Source organism: Typopeltis vanoorti, chromosome 9 (genome assembly GCF_054136105.1).
Source record: "Typopeltis vanoorti isolate ZY-2024b chromosome 9, IOZ_Tvanoo_1.0, whole genome shotgun sequence".
Lineage (NCBI taxonomy): Eukaryota > Metazoa > Arthropoda > Arachnida > Uropygi > Thelyphonidae > Typopeltis > Typopeltis vanoorti.
Genome location: NC_143557.1, coordinates 111,404,086 through 111,425,863, shown reverse-complemented (window position 1 = coordinate 111,425,863; position 21,778 = coordinate 111,404,086). Strand labels below are relative to the sequence as shown.

The 21,778-nt window shown below is 37.4% G+C and overlaps 1 protein-coding gene across 1 annotated transcript in view; it reads right to left on the bottom strand.

Moving 5' to 3' along the window:
• Window positions 1–21,534, bottom strand: part of dnr1 (E3 ubiquitin-protein ligase defense repressor 1) — a 124,067-nt gene extending 102,533 nt beyond the window's left edge. The window contains exon 1 of the mRNA XM_090397563.1: window positions 21,356–21,534. Coding sequence (XP_090253689.1) covers window positions 21,356–21,442 — 87 coding nt within the window. The 5' untranslated portion in view covers window positions 21,443–21,534. The remainder of the gene's footprint in view (window positions 1–21,355) is intronic.
• Between the last annotated feature and the right edge of the window lie 244 nt (window positions 21,535–21,778).

Genomic DNA, 21,778 nt, shown 5'->3' with positions numbered 1-21,778 from the left:
TGTGATATCAGGTGTTGAATCCACCGATATGGAATAAGCTATGAGTTACTTTTGTGGAGTATAAATTAACTTATTTGTTGTATCCTACGTTAACAGTCACGAGTTTCTGACCAACGTTGTTGATAATGCTTATATGCATAAGTTTTGTGCGCCAAAGCCGATATAACGCAAATCGTACCTTGGAAAGTATACCAGCACTTCTAAATTTTTTCTATTTCTAGCACTGCAAAATATAATACATAAATGAATAGAAACTTTTTTAAATCTCGAACAACTTTCATAGCTGGAATGCCGCAACAATGAATGAATCTTCTCGTGCGGCCTGCAGGTGATTGTTGAATACCAACCGTAATATATACATCGTAATTTAGATTCAGCTTTCTGCTTTACAAGTTTAAACTAGTAGATAAGTATATTGTGTTATTGTCTTGGTCTAGTTTGAAAACAGTTAAAAGTTATAGGCGAGGGATAGAGATTTTAGGAGAACACGCTTCCCCTCAGTATGAAACGTTACGAAAGTGTTCAAAATTAAGTGGATATTGAATACCACATTATTTCTTAGCCGAACAAGAAACTCAAAGACAGAAAATCTAATCTCTAATCTAAGAGTTTCATGCCGAATATAGAACACTATACAAAGTTCGGCGAGTCCAAGCGTAGGCCAACACCTGGTAGTGCAATGCCAGGGCAACTCGTAGTAAAGGTGGTTCGAGTAAAAGTTGTTCGAGATTTAAAAAAGTTTCTATTCATTTATGTATTATATTTTGCAGTGCTCGAAATAGAAATTTAGAAGTGCCGGTATACTTTCCAAGGTTCGATTTGCGTTATATCGGCTTTGGCAGACAAAACTTATGTATATAAGCATTATCAACAATGCGTTGGTCAGAAACTCGTGACTGTCAACGTAGGATGCAACAAATAAAGTTAATATATATTCCATAAAAGTAACTCATAGCTTAGCACCAAAATAAAACAAAGTTTAATAGCAGTTTTTGTTTAACCGGAGTTTGAAAACGACAATCGACAAAACTAAATTAAGCTTTTCAACGTGATTCAAGTTCTTTCCTCATAGCATTTCCATAAAATACTTTGCATCAAGTTAGATTAGGGTTATGTAATATTTTAACCGGCCCATGTCGAGCAGTGAAAATTTGTTTGGTTTTTCTATTTTAAAAAATAAGAGAATGTGGGCCTCGGAGGACGCCGTTACCTTAAAACGGCTCTGTGTATGTAAGAGCTCTGAATGAAAAGAGGCATATGGAGAACTATAGGAAGGTGATTACAATAAACTGATTTGAAACTGGCATAGAGATCATATATGCAGAAAACTTTAGCCTTCTGGGATGGGTGGTGAGGAGATTGCTTATGTAAATCCTAACAGTATGGCGCACACACACACACATCATGTGTACTGAGTCAGGGCTATTTGTTCAAATGACACAATCCTTGAACTTTGGTCCTTTCATAACACTTTTTTTAAGCCAATGGCTAAATGAGCACAATTTCTATAATACAGTATTGCATGCATCCCCAATCCCTACTGCAAACAAAAACACAAGATCACAGCAATTCTCATCCCTTATATTCAAGGTACATCAGAAAAGACAGCTGAAGTTCTCTGCAAATAAGATTCCATGCCACTCTTTCAGCTAGCTACCTTCATCCATTCTAAAGATCAACTTCATCTTCTTACACAGCCAGGATTGTATAAAGTTCCTTGTGCCTGTAGATGGGTAGATGCTAACATCTGCCTGGAAGAAGACATTGGTATTACATATAGGTTGCTAATAGATTTGAGAGAGTATTTTTAGAATCAACATTGACTATGAAGTACTCTCAACCTCAATGTATGGTTGCATTAATTTGCCAGAGATCTGGGAGAGAGCCGTGGGTTCTCCAAATTAACTTTATGGGCATAGAGAGCACTGTGATAGGGCATTAATTAGCTTTCAGTTACAAATTGAATTGATTTGACACTGATTGAGTCAAGTGCTGTGTGCTTGTCACAGTTGTAATCTGTGCTCTGAAGATGCTGAGTAGAAAACCAGCAAAATATTAATAAGTTCAATAAGGTAATTATATTATTTCTCTTGGTGTTATTTACACTGCAAGGCATTACAAATAACCAACACTTAAGCCTTTCTATACACAGACATACATAGAAAGATACAAGTCCATGCTGATACTGAATCCTTGTAGATTGATTCACACAGTTGGGTTATGTGAGCTCAATGTTGCCTATTATTATGCATTTTGGACAGAAGGTTATATTAATGAGAATTTGGTGCAAGCAGTCAATTAAGCTAGAGACCTGGGGGTTATAATAATGGATGGTGAATTAAAAATTTATAGATCACACTACTGAGTTGAATAAATCATTTTAGTTAATCGCACTGTTAAAAAAGAAAAACTTGTAAGAATATAGACACTGTTGTCTACTTGGCAATTCTCTGATAAGACCATATCTGAACTACTAGCTGTAAATATAGTCACTTAGATTGGATTCCAAGAAGATGGGGAAACAAAAAGATCCAGAAACAATAACCAAGATGACAAATGGCCTATGGAATTGTACATCTGAAGACTGACTGAGGGAATGTCGTCTTCACATTTCCTCATATGTACAATTCCAGTGAGATTTTGGTGGAGGCAGAACTTCAGGTTGTTCCTGGAAGATGACTAGGAGTGTTATATTGGTAAGGGGATACTTTCCAATCAGAAACATGCGAGGTCTAGCTTCTTCTCAAGCCATGGAATGAGTGCATGAGAGGGACTACAAAAGTATCTTTAGTGATTTTTTTTTCTTCAAGGAGAGATATAATAATAGGTATTTAACGAGTGTGTAAAAGGGCTCCTTCCTCGATTAGTTCTCAAACTCAATCATAATTTATTCCTTTTGAGAACTAACTAACATTTACTCCTTAAATGCTATTTAAATTAAATTATACTTCACAAGAATTTATATTCTTGTTTGATCTTTACCTAAGTGTAAGCAAAGTTTGCACATGAAGTATTTTCATGACTATGCTAAAATACTTGTTTGTAGAGACACTATTAACTTCACATTATTTGCCTTAGTATCCCATAATGCAAAGGACACTTTATTTCAGGTGTGCATTGCTATGCGTTATGGGAAGAGTCACTACCAAGACTTTTTCAGATCCCATCAGTGGGAGCCAGATATGCAAAGATACCATGGCTGAATTAAATATAGAATGAATAAACAAGAATTAAAATTTGTCAAATATAATTTACTTTGTAACTTAATGAAAACAACTATCTCTGAACCATAGTATTTTAACAGTAAGGTGCTATGCTTTTTTAAACTTGCATATGGAAAATATTTGACTTCTGCACTATTAAAGTATTGTGGATAAAGAATTAAACAAGAATATAATTTCTCATCAGCACCAATTAAAGTTATCCATCCATAATCATATTTCTTCTTACTTGCTGCATAGTGAAAAGAACTTTAGAATGTTATTTGGCCTGCTTAGCTAATTATCTCCAAGAGGACTAGTGATAATTTGTATTGCTAATGAGCATGTTGATCACCTTTTCTTTACATTCCCTGTATAATACTTTCATCTCTTTCAACATATTCTGGTTATTATGTTATCTCTTCTCTTCTATTGTGCATTCATACTAGTGCTGCATGGTAACTTTTGAAACTTAGTAATATTTTTTTGGTTTTCTACCCAGCATCTTATGAGCATAAATTGTAACTGTGACAAGAACAGTCACTCAGATAAATCATTGGGAACAATTCAAGTGTAACTGAAACAGAACTAATGTCTTAACATTCACCTGAAGAACACCAAAATTATTATTATTATATGGGCACCTCAATGGAGTCCAAAGACTCATTGCGAGAGACCCAATCTATCCACACAATCCATCATACCAGTCTTTGAACCTATTAACAGAAAAAGCACTCACAACAGACTGTGACAACCAATTCCACTCGTTCACTACTCTCTCCAAAAAAAAAATTTGGTCCTGACCACACCTTTCTGGTCCCTCTAGCCAAGTGCTGAAGCATTTCTCCTGCATTTATCCTATAAACCCTTAAGCAACTTAAACGTTTCCTAAAAGCAATTTAAATATTTATATATCTGCTCTTTTTCTCCTTTCAATCAACTTCTGCAATTCATACACCTTTCAATCTATCCTCACAGGCCACTCACCCCTTTGAATCCACTGCTTCCACATCCCCAAGAAACCAGACTTGAGCACAATAATCCAGATGTGGGTGTATCAAGGCCTTATAAAGAGGAATTACAACTTCCTTATCTCTACTTGTTAATGTGTTTCCCCCCCCCCCCCCCCAAATCTCTAGCTTCATCTATTTCCTGGAGTAGAGTGCTATCAATGTGATAAACGGCTTGTAATCCGTTTATCCCAAAATGCATAACTTGTTTCTACACATTAAACTGACACCCATTAACTTTTGCCCATACTGACAGCTTATTTAAATCATCCTGCAAGCTCTCCACATTGCCTTAACTATTATTCTACCTAATTTTGCATCAGCAAACAACTGAATATTACCTTTCAGGTTATTTCCTATATCATTTATGTACAAATTAAACAGCAATGGTCCCAGCACTGAACCTAGTGGCACATCACTAGTCACCTGTTTTTGTCTTGATTCTGTATGGCAAGCCGAGACAGGCAGACCATGTTCTGGATACTTCTTCACATCAATATGAAGTACTCACCAAGTATGGTTATATTAATATACCAAAGATCTGGAAGATTAGCATTTTAAGACCTAATAGACAGACTTCTCTAAATTAAATCTGTAGTTATCCAGCCCACAGAGCATGTGAAGTCATTTGTACAACAATCACTATCATCTTAACAACATTCTTACCTTGCTTTATTGCCACAGTCAGTCTCAAGTGTTCCTACATGTAAGTACTCCTCTAACATTTTGCACACCATGAATCAGTTAATTACTATACATCACATCCCCCTTACAGAACCATCAATTCCTCATACACTTGCACCTCTCTCTTCTCTTGCATAATCTCATGTTTTTTCTTCATCTCTTTTCCCTTGCTCCCACATTCTCTTGATAACTTCTCATTTTCCTTTCTTTCCTTTATTTTTTCATTCCCTTGGCCTCTTATCCTATTCAATCTCTTTCTTGCTCTCATTTTTCTGGCCCTCTCACTTCTACTCTAGTTCTTACATCAGCTCTAAAGACTAAAATGTAGAAGTGCCAGTTCAGAACACCATGGCAAGCTATCCTGATAAAACTTAAGATCTGCAAGTCTGAGAATTAGCACTGTCGGTGAGCTGATGGCTGACTGGTGAAAAGTTCTGCTTTAGTACAGGAAGTGGAATAGAAATGAGTACTGGTGCATGATCTTGTGCTGACATCTCTTATTCCATTTTTATGCATCTGGCCCATTCCTTCCACAGAGGAATCTGGAACTGAGGTTGCATCTTATGTAACAAATGCTTATTGGAAAGAGAGAGAGAGAGAGATAGCATTTCAGATGACTTCATAAGACTACTACGGGTCATGAAATGGATGATAAAAAACTATGGTTCTTCAAATAATACTACCTAATTAAAACCCTGTGTTACATTTTGAGAAACATGACTGCATGTGAATGTCCTATATGGCAGATGACAAGGAACTAGACTCAAATGTGTCCAGAGAACTCTGATCTTGATGCTGTAAAGTAAGCTTGAGTGACAACTGATCCTACAGTGGTGAGCAATGTGGAAGATCACAAAAGACACTAAGTTGTGGCCCCTCTACAGTTGAAAATATTTTATATCAATTTTTATACATCTTAAGAATATGCACAATGCAATGCATCTAATTGGCAAGCATTTTAATTATTCATGAAACCTTATACTCAGCAGGACTGAAGATAGGAATCATTAATGCAAAAAGCATTAACTGAAAAAAGAAGGGTTAGTAAAGGAATTCTAGAAATACCATACTGACATAAATAGTATGGGGACTAAGAATGCAAAAAACAGGAGAGAGAGAGAGATACTTTTAAATAATAATTATAAGATGTATTATAATTATTATTTAAAAGTATCTCTCTCTCCTGTTTTTTGCATTCTTTAGAAATGCAATTAGTACTTAATACTAAACATAAAAGTAAATTCAGCAAATAGTAAGCAATTTCATGTGGCATGCATTTTTGTTTTAAAATGGAAAATTTGACAATGAGACTTATTTTTACTTAGAATCCTATAAAAGGTCCTAGTAAGGAAAATAGCAGAGGAATTATTTAACTCATTGGAAAGTACAGCTGACACACACATACACACAGCGTGAACTTCAGATAAATGGTAGATCGCTGCTTTGTGTATAAAGGAAAAGATAATTCTTCTATGAAACTGTAAAAGCTGAAAAGTAATACCAGTTATATACATGAATACTTTTGGAAAAAACTGGACATAAAATAATGCTAATAACAATGGCAAGTGCCTACTGGAATTTTGTCTGGGATCTCAACTAATCATTGTTAAACCATGTTTCAACACCAAGATGTTCATTCACATGGATAGAACTTGTATAAAATAAGAAGTCTTATTATTATCAGACTTCTACAAACTCAAGAATGGATTAATTGAGGGAGGCTATACATCATCCACACCAGCTCTTGCACTCTCTCAAACTCATTCACACCAAATGCAGTCACTACTTCATGGTTCTGCGAGAAAAATCTAGCTTTCATCCCTTTCTTATCCACACACAAGCTTAAATTCCATAGATGCTACCTCGTTTCCCCACCACCATCTTTCCACAGAACAAAAAAATTTTATCAACCAATATCATATAACACCTCTCAGTTATAAACTTCTATCATATCGCCCGTTTCTGCAATCCATATACTCTCAATCTACATCATCATCAAATTCCTGCCATGTACCCTCAAGGGGTGTACAGGATATGACAGTACTACATGAAAAAATTACATCATTACTAACTTCCTATCTACAATTTTCCTCCAACTCTCAATCTACTTAAAGAGCCAATAGACCTGCACTTCGGCAATGTATCATTATTTAAATTAGGGGGATATTAAATCCCACACTATTTCAAAGCCAAATATAGTAAACTATAAAAGTTACGGCGGATTGTAGCGTAAGTTAAAGCACATAGTTCAACACTAGGGCAACTCGCAGCAAAGGTGGGTAAAGTCCTATATTCTCTCAATCTATATTCCACAATCCAGATATCATCTTTTTAACTTTTCTTTGCAGCCTTTTCACATTATCTTTATCCCTTCAGAACCCAAATCTGTGAACAGCAGCCCAGGTGTGTGTATGTGTGGTCATGTCTTGTAAAGAGGCAAAATGACTTCAATATAATAATGTTCATTTCAACATATGAAGTGTATTCTCAATTTTTGCTCTATAACCTTTGACCTTCAAACTCCTATCCATCATAACTTCAAGATCCCTATCCTCAGTTTCACTGAGCATAATCCCACCATGCTAAATCTCAAAAGTGCATAACTCTTCACTTACTGCTAGTGAATTGACAGCCATATTCATTTGTCCACACTTCTAACAGTCACATCACTTGTAAATACTGTATATCAGTAGCATCAATGATTGCTTTGCCTATTTTTTCCATTCTCAGCAAACAACTGAACATCTCCTGTCAAGCCATTCCTAATATCATTAATGTCTACATTAATAACAATGGTCCAAGATCTGATCCCTTGTGTTACAGTAATCAGCACTCATTTCAGACAAATTATGGAGACTAAAACTCTGTTAGAAATAATTACTTTAATTTTCCGATGTTTCGCCCTCCATATAAGGTCATCATCTGGAATATACACATATATGAAGGTGGTCTGAAAAGTTCTCAGCTTAACAATGAAAAAAAAACTCATTTATAATTTCAAAATTCTTATTTTTCAACATAATTTCCTTGAAGACTAATACATTCATTCCAGCGATGTTCCAGTCCATTATCCCATCCCTGTAGTGGTTCTCAGTAAGGTCTGCAAAATACCTCTCTACAGCTGCAATCACCTCTTGACTCGCAGAAAAACGCTGACAACGAAGAAGAGTTTTAGTTTTGGGAATAGAAGTCAGAGGGAGCAAAATCTGGGGAATAAGGTGGATGTTCCAACAATTCATAGTGCAGATTCCCTTAATTTTCCCATTGCCAAAACACCTTTGTGGGCAGGTACATTGTCCTGATGAAAGATGATTTTTTCCTTCTGCAAACTGGATCTTTTTCTCACAAATTTTTTCATTAAAAGATTGGAATAATATTCCCCGGTTATTGTTTTACCCTTTTCAAGATAATTAATGAACAAAATACCTTTAGCACCCCAAAACACCGATGTCATGACCTTTCCTGCTGACTGATGGAACCGACTTTGTCTTCTTTGGCGCTGAACAACTGGCTTCTGTCCACTGTTTGGATTCTGGTGTGTAATGGTGAATCAAAGTCTCATCCATAGTAATAAATCGACGTACAAAATTAGTTTTATTCTTGTTAAAATGATCCAAGCACTGTTCAGAGATTTTTTGATCTGTTTTTGTGCGTTTTTGATCTGCTGTGAGCAAGCGTGGCACCCATCTTGCGCAAAGTTTTTTCACTTGCAATTCTTCATGCAAAATATATCCTACACGTTCTTTTGAAATGCCTATAGTCTCAGCAACTTCACGCACTTTGACTCGCCAGTCATCCAATACCATATCGTGCACTTGATTAATGATTTCTGGTGTTAAACATTTTGGACGCCCATCACGTGGATCATCTTCAAGGCTGGTACGGTCATGTTTAAACACGGTAGCCCATTTCTTAATTGTTGAAAACGAAGGAGAAGAGTGCCCATAAACTTTTATGAACTTCGAATGAATCTCTCCTGGCGTTAAACCTTCTTTTACAAACAAAACCACACGATACTCAATTTTATCCATTTCAAGTGATACAGACAACACTTCAGACAGCTGTATAAAACTAACTACTTGATATAATGACTTGCAATTTCACATGGATGCTTATTAAAGATGTACCAAGTTAGAAAAAAAAAGACAAGCCTAGTTAAAGCGACTTATTTTATGTGACTATTGCCATGAAAAGTACATTAGTACTGTGGATAAGGATTTTTTGCAAACAAAATTTTTATACATACATATGAAGGTAGTCTGAAAAGTTCTCGGCCTCGACCATAGATGACAACACTATCGGCAAGATTTTTTTTTTCTGTCTTAAGGGAGAGTATGTTGAAAAATAAAAATAATTTTGAAATTATAAATTCGTTTCTTCATTGTTAGGCTAAGAACTTTTCTGACCATCCTCATATATATACAGAGACAAGCTACATTACATTTCAAACAGTATACCAAAGAGATAATGATTTGATCAACGATTATTCTACTGGCCTGACCTGCAGTGAAAAAATAATAATAAAACTTAAAAAAATGACATGATGTTTATAATGAATATATCATTGAAACGTCAGGAAATTAAAGTAGTTATAAATAGAATATAACTTTGATGTAGTTATTTTATTATTATTATTTTTTTCACTAGAGGCCAAGCCAGTAGAATAACCATTGATCAAATCATTGTCGCTTTGGCATACCATTTGAAATATTATATAGCTTATTTCTGTATGTATGAGAGGATCCAGAGGCGAGTGACCAAGATCTATAGAATGAACCTTATGAGAACAGGTCGAAGATTTGTGGGTTGCAGAAATTGGTTGATAGGCAGAAAAGGGTGATATGATTGAGACAATCAAATTACTGAAGGGTTTCTATAAGATAAATTCAGAGGATATTTTTCAGAACAGGACTGGTGGTGGGAGGACTAGGGACCATCCATGGAAACTGGTGAATGACTGGAACAAGTTGCCAGTGTCTGTTGTAGGTGCCATGACTGTGAATGAGTTCAAGGCAAAGTATGATAGATACTGTGTGGATGTTGAATAGTTGTTCTTGACATGATGTTTAGGGCCTCCCTCGATGAGTCTAGGTACTCCTTGGAGTTGCCCGTGATAATAATAATGTATGTATGTACTCCAGATGATGTTCTTAATATGAAGGCTGAAACATAGGGAAATTAAAGTAATTTAATTTCTAATGCAGATGTAGTCACCATAATTTGTATAAATGAATCTGATCCCTGGAACATACCGCTGATCACTTTAAAGAGTACATTCACCCTCTCCCTCCCCACTTTCTAATACTTGTCTAATCAGCCAACCGACTTATCCAAGCCAAAAGCTTTTATTACAATCCTATATCTTCCAGTTTATACAGAATCCTATCATCCATTCCCTTTATCTAACTGAGTCTTAACATTATAAAATAAGAGAAATTGCTCAGACATGACCTCTCTTCAGTAAACCCATGCAAACTCCTTGCAAAGCATAGCTTATTTATCAACATATTTCTGAATGAAAGTTCTTACCGTCTCCAAAATCTTCACAATCACAAATTCAGAGATACTGTTAGGTCAATAGTTAAACACATCAATCTTTGCAAAACCTTTGTGCAATGGAATTATCAAATATTCTTGCCATTTTCTGTGGGATCTTTTGAGCTGAGAATCAAATTATACTGCCGGAAGGAAATGAAACAGAGACAACGAATGAAACTGGAAACGGCGTGATGCAGGAATCGAAAGTGGCGGAAGGAAACGAAATTGAGAGAACGAATGAAACTGGAAACGGCATGATGAAGGAATCAAAAGTGGAAAAAATCGAAAGAATGAATGATAATGAAAGTTGGACCGAAAGTACGGAAGCACAGAAGGGTGAATGAGAGTGAAAGTGAGAAGGGGGGGGGGTCGAGATTTAGAAAATTAGGAAGATTAAATATGATGCGAGATTCGGAAGTTGAAATGGATTGGATGAGGAAAGAGATAAAATGGATGCGGAATGAAATTAAGAAAATTCGGGTAAAAAATATTAAAACAAATCATGATGGCAAGAAAGAGTTAACGAAAGATGAGCAAGTGGTGTTGAATCGAGACTCCATTATTAAAGGTGTGCTGGATGATAAGATATGTTTTCCAGTGGTAAAATGAGTAGAGTGATTGAGGCATTGAATATGAGGAGGGAGCGAGCAAAGGATTTAATGGTTTTAATTGGTACAAATGATTTGACAGAGGACAAAGAGAGCATCAAAATGGATATCAGGAGGTTGCTTAGAAGGATAAAAGAGAATAGTGTGACAGGAAGGGTGGTCAGCATGTTGCCTAGGTATGACTGTGGTGAGATGAGGCGGAGAGCAAGGATTATGAATGATATGATGGCTGAAATGTGTGAGGAGACAGGAGTGCAGTTTGTTAATGTGTGGAATGAGTTTGAGGGACAAAGTGAGCTGTATGGGAGCGATGGGCTGCATTTGAGTGGTTATGGTGTGAGTTGCTTGGAGAGACTGGTGCTGGAAGATAGAAAGTGAGTAGAGTGAGAGAGAATAAATCAGATCAAGCAGGAAGTAATGTGGAAGAGCAAGTTAGGAGAGATTGAAGAGGTGGTTATGAATGAGGAAGTGAGTGGTATGAGTATAGAAAATGTGAGAATGGGTGTGCAAGAGGAACAGGAAAACGGGGAGGCTCAGGGTGGACATGGGTACACAGCTTGAGAAAGGTGGATGCTCCGAGAGGAGGTGAGGGCATGTGTAGAAAGGAATGGGATGACCTGGGATCAAGAGGAAACAGTTGGAATTGAAAACGGTTTAAAAATGAATAAGCAGAAAGGGAAATGGCCCCAGTCGAGCATTGAGAGATCACATCGAGTGGGTGGTATCAGTGGAACTATCTGTAGATCCAGAAATGAGCTGTTGTGTTTGTATACAAATGCTAGAAATATAAGAAACAAGGCAGATGAAATGGTTACATTAATTACGTCTGTTCATCCAAAGATTGTCGGAATAAGTGAGACATGGTTGGAAGAGGACGACATCCTGACAAGAATAGAGATGGAAGGGTATGATGTGTTTCGTGAGGATAGAAAGGGAGGGGGAGTGCTATTGATGATAGAGAAAGAGTCATGTCCATACAAAGTAGAGATGCAAGAGGGAAATAGTGCCAGTGGTTTTGAGGCAGTATGGTATGAGTTAGAGGTGAATGGAATCAAATACTTGGTTGGATGTTGTTATAGACCAGGAAATGTGGTGGTGGTGAAAATGAAATGTATAATCAAATTAGCCAAGCAAATAAGAAAAGAGTGATCATTATGGGTGTTTTTAATTATGACAATATAGACTGGAATGATGAGATAGCAACTGGAAATAAAAAAAAGAGTTTCTCGAGTTTTTGAAGGATAACCACCTCAGACAGTATGTAACAGAGGGCACACGAAGATTGAGGGTCTTGGATTTGGTCATCCCGTCAGAGGATGTAATTATAAATGAGGTGTCAAATCATCCACCAATTGGTGAGAGTGACCATGAGGTGATTACCTGGGTGGTTGCTAGCAGTGTGAGGACCTCTGTGAGAAAAGGGTATATGTGGAACTACAAGGGGGTGATTATGAAGAGCTCAGGAGAAAGCTTGTGGGTGTAACATGGAATGAGGAGTTAGCTGGAAAAGAGATCAATGCAGCTTGGGGGATTTTCAAAAACTATCTTATACTTAATGAGCAGTTCATACCGGTCTTTCAATCTTGTTAATGTGACTTCATGGAGAGATTGAGAGCAGTAGATGATGGGGAAGAGAGACTGACTGTAAGTGAGCAAGAGATGTATGGGGAGTTGAGTAAACTAGATGTTAATAAGTCTGTGGGAATTGATAATATATTGCCACGTATTCTGAAGGAATGTGCCAGAGAGTTGATACCTGTCTTGACATTTTTTTTAATACGAGTCTTGCACTCGGTCAAGTCCCTAAGGAGTGGAAGGAGGGTAAAATTGTGCCACTTCATAAAGGAGGTGATCAAACTCAAGCATTAAACTATAGGCCTATCTGTGTGTCAGGTGTTGCGGTTAAGTTAAGGTATCATCTTTGATGGCCAGCATGGATTTGCTAAAGGGAGGTCATGTTTTAGTAATCTACTTACTTATTACAATAAAGTGACTGCTTCCTTGGACAGAGGAGAAGGATACACAGTGATATACTTGGATTTCGTAAAGGCTTTTGATAAAGTGTCTCATGATAAACTGATAGTCAAACTGGAGCGGATGAGATTGGATATTAGGTTTGCTGTCTGATAGGTATCAACAAGTTGTGTATGGGGGAGCATTGTCAAGGAAAAGGAAAGTCACTAGCAGAGTGCCTCAGGGATCTGTTTTAGGGCCATTACCATTTAACTTGTATGTTAATGATATAGGTGAAGATTTGGATGGAGATATTCAGTTGTTTGCAGATGATGCAAAGTAGGGATGAACCATGAAGAGTGGTGAGGATGTTGTGACCTTGCAGGAAGACTTGAATAAATTGAGTGATTGGGCATGGGAAATGGGGATGCGAGTTCAATGTTGCAAAATGTAAGGTTTTAAAATTTGGAAAACAAAGATGGGATGCAGAATTTATGCTTGGTGAGGATACATTGTTGGAGGTGGAAGAAATAAGAGATCCGGGGGTGATAGTGGATAAGTATCTGAAATTTAGGGTACACAGCCAAAATTGTGAAGACAACACAAAGGCTTCTGGGAATGATGCAGAGGACACTGACGTGGAAGTAGGGAGATTCTTATTCCATTGTATAGGGCTTTGATTAGGCCACACATGGACTACTGTGCCCGGATTTGGTCCCTGGTTTTCAGAAGGATGAAGAGATGTTGGAAAGGATCCAAAGAAGACTGACTAAGGTAGTTTCTGACCTCTGGAATGTCAAGTATGAAGAAAGATCGAGGAGATGCAATTTGCAGAGTCTGGTGGACAGGAGGAAGAGGGGAGATATGATAGAGACCTACAAGTTGGTAAGGGATTGTTATAGGATCAATGCTGGAGAAGTTCTACAGAAAATAGTCGGAGAACCAGAGGTCATCCCTGGAAACTGTATAAAGAAGGTGTGAGAGGCAGGTTTTTTTTCATGCAATTGTAAATGATTGGAATGCCTTGCCTGAGAGTGTGGTGTCTGCAGGGAGTTTGAATGCGTTCAAAGCACGGAATGATGAGCTGTGTGTGTGTGATAAAAGGATCTCCCAGATGAGTCTTTGACTGCATGAGGTCTTGGGTAATAATATATTAAGTTGATAGATATGAGTTATGTCAGCACTCATTATTTGAACAATCAAATCTGTTTCTCACACTAGGGTACTGTAAAGTTATTCTTCCACATTCATTCCTTCTTTTATTTGCAGTATAATGATAAAATTCTTTTCAGTTGCCTTTAGCCTACGCAGCCAATTTCATTTCATACTCTGACTTAGCTTTCCGTACAATAATCGTAACTTTTCTGGCATGCATTTGATATATAATTTATGCTTTATGAGGATATATATATTTTGAGGTGGAGAAAATGAGATCTTGGAGTGATAGTGGATAAGGATCTGAAATTTAGGGGACACGTTGCCAAAATTGTGAGAATAACACAAAGAATTCTGGGAATGATGTGAAGGGCACTGATTTGTATAAGGCTTTGATTAGGCCATACATGGATTTTGTGCACAGATTTGGTCACCTAGTTTTCAAAAGGATGAGATGTTGGAAAGGGTCTCTGGAATGTCAAATATGAGGAAAGGTTGAGAAGATGCAATTTACAGTCTAGTGGATAGGAGGAAGAGGGGTGTTATGATAGAGACCTACAAGTTATTAAATGGTTGTTATAGGATCAATGTTGGAGAGGTTTTACAGCAAATGGTGGGAGATCAGAGGACATCCCTGTATAAGGATGGTGTGAGCAGGGAATGAGAAGCAGGTTTTTTTGCATGTAGAGTTGTGAATGATTGGAATGCCTTGCCTGAGAGTGTGGTGTCTGATGAGTGTTTAAGGCATGATGAGCCCTGTGTATGACAAAAGGACCTCCTAGATGCGTCTTTGACTCCAATGGGGTCTTGGGATGATAATAATGATATTTCATAACTTCTCTCAAGATATTTATTCCACATATTCTTCTTCTTATAGATCTCTTGCTTAATAAGGTTCTACATCCACCCCATTTGTTCTTGAAACTCTAGGGACACATTCAGCTACTGCCTCATTAAGCACTTTTCAAAGTTTCTCGTGCATTGCTGATATCTGTCCCATTCAATGAGTATTCTCCTGAGTTTTTCATAATTTCCTGCTTAGTTCAGCACATAACCAATCTACAACATCTGTGTGGCTGGCTACTTCCCAGGTATGGTATAATCACAGTCAACTGGTGGCAAAACTGTCACTCTTTGTACTCAAGTTGCTTCATTCACATGCTGCTTAAGAAAGTTGTTTCTGAACAGTGCAACAAACTTTGTTTTGTTCTTATGAGTTTTTTCTCTACCCAATGAATATTTGGATAATTTAAGTATAATAAGTACTCCTGTAGTACCAATCAGGGTACTTTAGCATTGCATTTCTTCATCCACAGCAACTGAACTTCTAAGTCTGTAGCAACATCTCACCATATATTTCATCCTGTTGGTCCCCTCCACTAGATAGCATCAAATTCACTGCTACATTATTGCTTTCATGAGTTTACATTACAGTAAATTTAAGAAACTGTTTTAGGAATCTGCAGTGGAACTCAAAAACTAACCAAATTGAGAAAAATACAGTTGCAAAGAACTTCTCCTCAGATATCCCAATTTACAACCTAGGTCTCCTATAAATATTCACAGAGGGTGCACCATGTCAACAGGACTCTGGTCGTCCACATGTTTCATTCAATATTGTGTTACTTTTGTGTGTGTGTGTGTGTGTGTTATAATTGTTAGTTGTAAACCTTGAAGATGTCTCAGTAATTGAGACAAGATATTGGAAACATTAAAAATAGTTTTTAATCTTTCCTAGTGCTGTTAATACTCCATTAAATCTTCAACATGTCTTCTCAGCACTTAAGCCTTAACACATAGATTGAGTTTCTTTCCTAACTGGACTAAAATCATCTGATATAGTACTCCCCCCACCTCTGATATCTCTTCTGTCATTTCTAAAAATACTATACCCTTTAGACTTGGTTCAGTTACTATGGTTCTGATAGCCAGGTTTCAGTAATGCTAACAATCTTAGGCCACAATGTATTCATCAAAGCAACAAACTCAACTGCTTTGGTGTCTAATACTTCTGGCATTTGAGTGAGGAGGTAATATAGACATGTTATCTCCTCACTTGTTTTGTATATTCACATCTGCAGTCTGCTTGGCTCAGTTGGGCAACTTTCTCTTTTCTGTTCCCAGAAACATATGCTTTTTCTGTGCTCAAAAAATCCAAACCCAAAGCATAGTTTATCCCTTCACCAAATTCGTAATCATGTTCACCGATAATCATATCACTATGACATCTGCACATCCTGGCTAAATTTACACACATTCTCAGTATTCCCTCCAAGACGATCTGGTTTCTCTGACTCCATGCATTAGGTATCCACATCATGTGTCATCTTCTGTCCAGGAGGAGGATGACTACTGGTGTAAGGAATGTGGTGAAGACCATCTCTCTTCTACATTGTTATAAGTATTCATGGCGGTAGATCATGAGTGTTCATGGGGCTAGTTTGCCTGTTCTGAGAGGCAAAAAACCCGAGTTTCTGGGTGAAAAAAAACCTCTACCTCTGTATTAGACTGGCTAACTCACTTTTATTTAAAAGAGACCAGATAAATGTTCATCATGTCGTGGATAGGAATCGAACCCATGTCTTTCCAACCAAAAGGATTCATCTATACCAACTGAGCTATGGAGGCTCCGCATTAGGTCACACCCCAATAAATAATTTCTCTAGCCACCTGATGCCAAATCCATTTAAGTGCATTATTGATTATGATACTGTTAATGTCATATATTCAGTATGCTTTAGGATACAAGAGCATACAGAAATTTAAAAAAAAAAAGTGATTAGTTTTGAACAGAATAAAAATAAGAATCATTTCATATGAATCACCCAATGTGCAGTTTTGTGAAATGTTTCATTATGACATCACTGCTTGCTGCATTTCTGTGAAGTATAAACTGTTTATAACTATTTTATTTTGTTGGTAATAATGGCAGATAAAATTCAAAGTAAGGGTGCTGTTGCTTCCAGAAGAAACCTTTTACATGAAATACTAAGACTAAATGATTATGTTTAGCGACAATGACAAATTGAACACTAATAGGCCACAGGCTAAACTTACCTCACACTGCTGTTATTACAGTTGTTAAAAACAAAGATAAAGTCCTTAATGAAGTGAAAAGTACTATACTAGTTAATACCACAGTCATCTGTAATGCAACAAATGTATTGTTGAAATGGGGAAAAGAAACTTTTGATGGTTTAGATTAATGACCAAACTGGTTGGCATATTATATTCCCTTAAAGTGAAGAGCTATTCAGAATGTTTGTGAAAATCATGCTAAAATTTTCATTAGCAAAACTGACATAGATTATGTTTTATGCACATATGACTACTTATCTTTTGCAACTATGATTTCTGAAGGCTGGATTGTTACTGGTCAAGGCAGAGGGTGCTAAGAATCCCTGGAGGTACGGATAGAGCTGCCATTTGATATCGACTGTCTGCATATAATGGATAATCCTTTTTCTCTAACTCAAGACTTCTTGAACTGGAGGACGAACTTGGCAAAATTAACTGGGACATTGTTGGACTAAGTGAAATACAGAGACAGAAGAAGACACAATGGGTGTTATAGGATTTATTATTAATAAGAAAGTGAAGAATAATATTGTAGAGATTGAGAGTTCCTCAGAGTGGCAAAGCTAGTGATCCAACTATCCAAGAAATATCAGTTCCAACTCATCCAAGTATAGGTACTTATGAAGTCAAAACTTTCTATGAAGAAATCTGACACATGAGTAACAAAGGAAAAACCACAGTTTAAAATTATTATGGGAAACTTCAATGGAAGGATTGACCAACAACAAGAAGATGAAACATCAGATGGTAAATTTGGCTATGGTGAAAGAATGAATGTATCAACCTTCTAGTTGAATTTCCAGAATCAGAAAAACTCTTTATTATAAACTCCTTTAACAAAAAAACAAACAAACAGGAATTTGGTCATGGCACCACACCCAACAGAGAGGCAGGTGATATTACATTCAAAAAATATGTCATCCAAGACTGCACTGTTCTTAACAAATTCAACACAGACAGTGATCACTGAATGGTGAGATGTAAAATATCCCAGAACACAGAATTAGATGGAAAACGATAGTGAAATTAACACAACAAATTTTCAGAACTATAATGCATTTCAGCTGGAACTCAAAAACCATTTCTCACTACTAGAAAAAATCTTAAAGGAAAAAGAAAATGACATAATAGCTAACAGAAGAATCACCAAAATGTTGATGTGGCCACAAAGCTAGAAAAGGCAAAGAAACTAAAACTGGGGGGGGGGGGGGGTGGGGGGGGGGGGGGGTGGGGGGGGGGGGGGGTGGGGGGGGGGGGGGGTGGGGGGGGGGGGGGGTGGGGGGGGGGGGGGGTGGGGGGGGGGGGGGGTGGGGGGGGGGGGGGGTGGGGGGGGGGGGGGGTGGGGGGGGGGGGGGGTGGGGGGGGGGGGGGGTGGGGGGGGGGGGGGGTGGGGGGGGGGGGGGGTGGGGGGGGGGGGGGGTGGGGGGGGGGGGGGGTGGGGGGGGGGGGGGGTGGGGGGGGGGGGGGGTGGGGGGGGGGGGGGGTGGGGGGGGGGGGGGGTGGGGGGGGGGGGGGGTGGGGGGGGGGGGGGGTGGGGGGGGGGGGGGGTGGGGGGGGGGGGGGGTGGGGGGGGGGGGGGGTGGGGGGGGGGGGGGGTGGGGGGGGGGGGGGGTGGGGGGGGGGGGGGGTGGGGGGGGGGGGGGGTGGGGGGGGGGGGGGGTGGGGGGGGGGGGGGGTGGGGGGGGGGGGGGGTGGGGTTCTGGCAAGAAAGATCTCATTTCATTTCCCCTTACTTTTCATAATAACCCATATCTTCAAAGATGACCAGATTTCTCTTCTTGGACTGACTTACACCAATAGCCTTTCAAGGCATAAACAAATTACATCTAGTTTCTTTGATCTAAAAAAAAAAAAAAAAAAATAGGCCTCTTCTATGGGCATTTTCATGGGTGATGTTTGAACAATCACCCATGATGTTAGTCATTTACTATACAGTTGCAAACCAACTCCACTCCATCACAATAGTAACAGAATGGCTTTCTTCACACTATGAAGAAAGCTGTTTTATTACTGTTGGGATGAATCATATACAGCCAAAACAGAAGTTTTAAGCATGCCAATTTAACTGAAATGGGAATGAGAAAGTAATTTCGGAGAACATTATTTATTGCCAATATTACAGAATACAGAGACAGAAGTAGCAAACAACCGTAGGGGACCAAAATATAGTAAGCTGGAAATAAATTATTTTAATATGAACAGAATTTTCATTCTCATTTTAATACATACATTTTCAGTGCATACAGTTAAAGAGACAAAATAAATAGAGGAAAAAACCCTAAAAACTAGAATTAAAGGAAAAGATACTGAAATTATTATCAAATCAAATTATTTATCACAATCATGAGAAGATACTGAATAGGATAAACTTTCAAAATTGGGAATGTTTTACACAATCATTTCTGTTGTGTTCAGATGACTGTGGGCATCAGCTTTATACAATTGTAATAAAAATTGACTTTTGTGTAAAATTTTAGTCATTCTAATTATTCCTATTTCTAGCAGATAAGGTATAAATGGCAAAAACTCACTTATGGCAGTCATGGAGCTGGATGTAGTCCTGATGTTCTTCATAATTAAGTGTTTTCATTTCTGTAAACAATGAAGTTCTGCAAACGCAAACTTCAGGATTTACAGAATTTCTTATTCATGCAGTCTCTCATATTATAGACAAACAAGCTGGTCTGCTTAAGAAAATTTGAAAGAATATCAAGCTTATGTCCAACTGTAATTCTGATGTCAGTCTTGCCAGTCATGCAATATCTACTAGAAACAGGATTAATTAGAATAAGACCAAATTCTACACAAAAGCCAATTTTTATTAGAAAGAAAACCGATGACAATATTTATTATCCAAATCCAAACAGAAATGACTGTTTAAAATGTCCCAAATTTTGTTCATTACCCCCCCCCCCCCCTTCAGTAACTGTGTTAAATAAGTCCATTCTTTCTTTCATTGAATCTTAATAATTAGAATGAGCCCCCTCCTGCATTTCATATTATGTATTATAACACGCTTTATAGTTTTCAAATGCTATTCAGTCTATTTTAATTTATGCAATGATAATGGTCTTGAAGAGACTGAAAATTCTGATCATATCAAATCATTTATTTTCAACATAAGTGAGTTCCGTATCTTAATTTCGTAATGTTATTATTTTTCCTCTCAAGTTTTGCATTTATATGAACTTGTGTCGAATTCCTTAAAGAAAGGAAGTCCGAAATTTTAATTAGGAATATCATAAAAATTTCTTGTCACGAAATCCATCCAATATGAACATAACCATAGTAAAGAAGAAATCGTGATACAGAAGTAACCAATATCAACATGATATTGGTAATTTATGCATTCATAAACCAGTTCATTTCTTTAAAACTAAAATTACTTTATAACTGTTTTTCCGGCAAGTTTCATTCAGAATTCAATACTTTGGATCTTCACGATTTTTTTTTTTTTGCTGCATTCATATCGGCAATGATTCGAAACTTTCTCTACTTTACAGGTATAATTTCATTAAGTACACCACTTGACACCTAAAAGTATCCGTTAGGCGGATATAGTTGGTTGATACAATCACAACTGTCAAACCTGATCCCACCACTACAAGCGAAGGAGATACTGTCATTTTAGCTCTGATTGAGTACTTCGCTTAATTAGCGTCGCCTATTTATTAATTTTGTAACAAAATAGTATTTCCTGAAGAGAAAGGGAAAGAAAAACTGCTTGTTTAAAATTGATACAAGTTTTCTCAGCGGGGAAAAGCAACAAATTATTACGTTATCCTTTCTTCTATAAGCACAGAAAAAATAAACTGTTGCTAAAAACATGCTTCCTTTGTTGTTTGCTGTAACGTATAAAAACAAAGCATTATTTTTTTTTTTTTTGTTAAACTGCAGAATTACAGAAATTGTAAAAAAAACAAAACAAAAAAAAATCTAAAGTTTAAATCAACACTATTTTCGTTTCAGCTATGGTTCAAACCTGAAGACCTTATTATTTGTCAGTAAATTTTTACTAGTTTTTCTGCATTAGTTAACTGTTCACATGTCACTTTATAACTTTATTTTATTCTACTTCTATTATTATATTATTATTTCTAACTAAAGTATCAATTAAAAATATTCTCACTTTATCTAGGCATTGTTGTCCTTTGGCTTTCGGATCAACTTCGACTTCTAAAACTACTGCATTTGGTTGTCTAACTAGGCACAACATTGTGAAATTAACACCTAATCCTTTAAGAACAAAAAAGAATCACTTCCACCTATCAAACTCCATAACTCCTTTGTTGGCGTGGGACAACTAACCTCCGTCCTGTACAAATTCACAGCTGATACAAACTCCCAGGAACCGGTATACGGCGAAGGCTTTTATATGTGACGTCACTAGTCAACCAATGAAGAAGCTCCGCACAAAGTACGTTTATCCCATATACAGCTGTACTCTAGTCACTAACCGGCACTGTCCTACTTTAAAATAAAAATTGAAGTGTTTGCTTTGTCGGTCTAAATGAATTATATTATAGTTTTGTCTGATATAACGTAATAACAT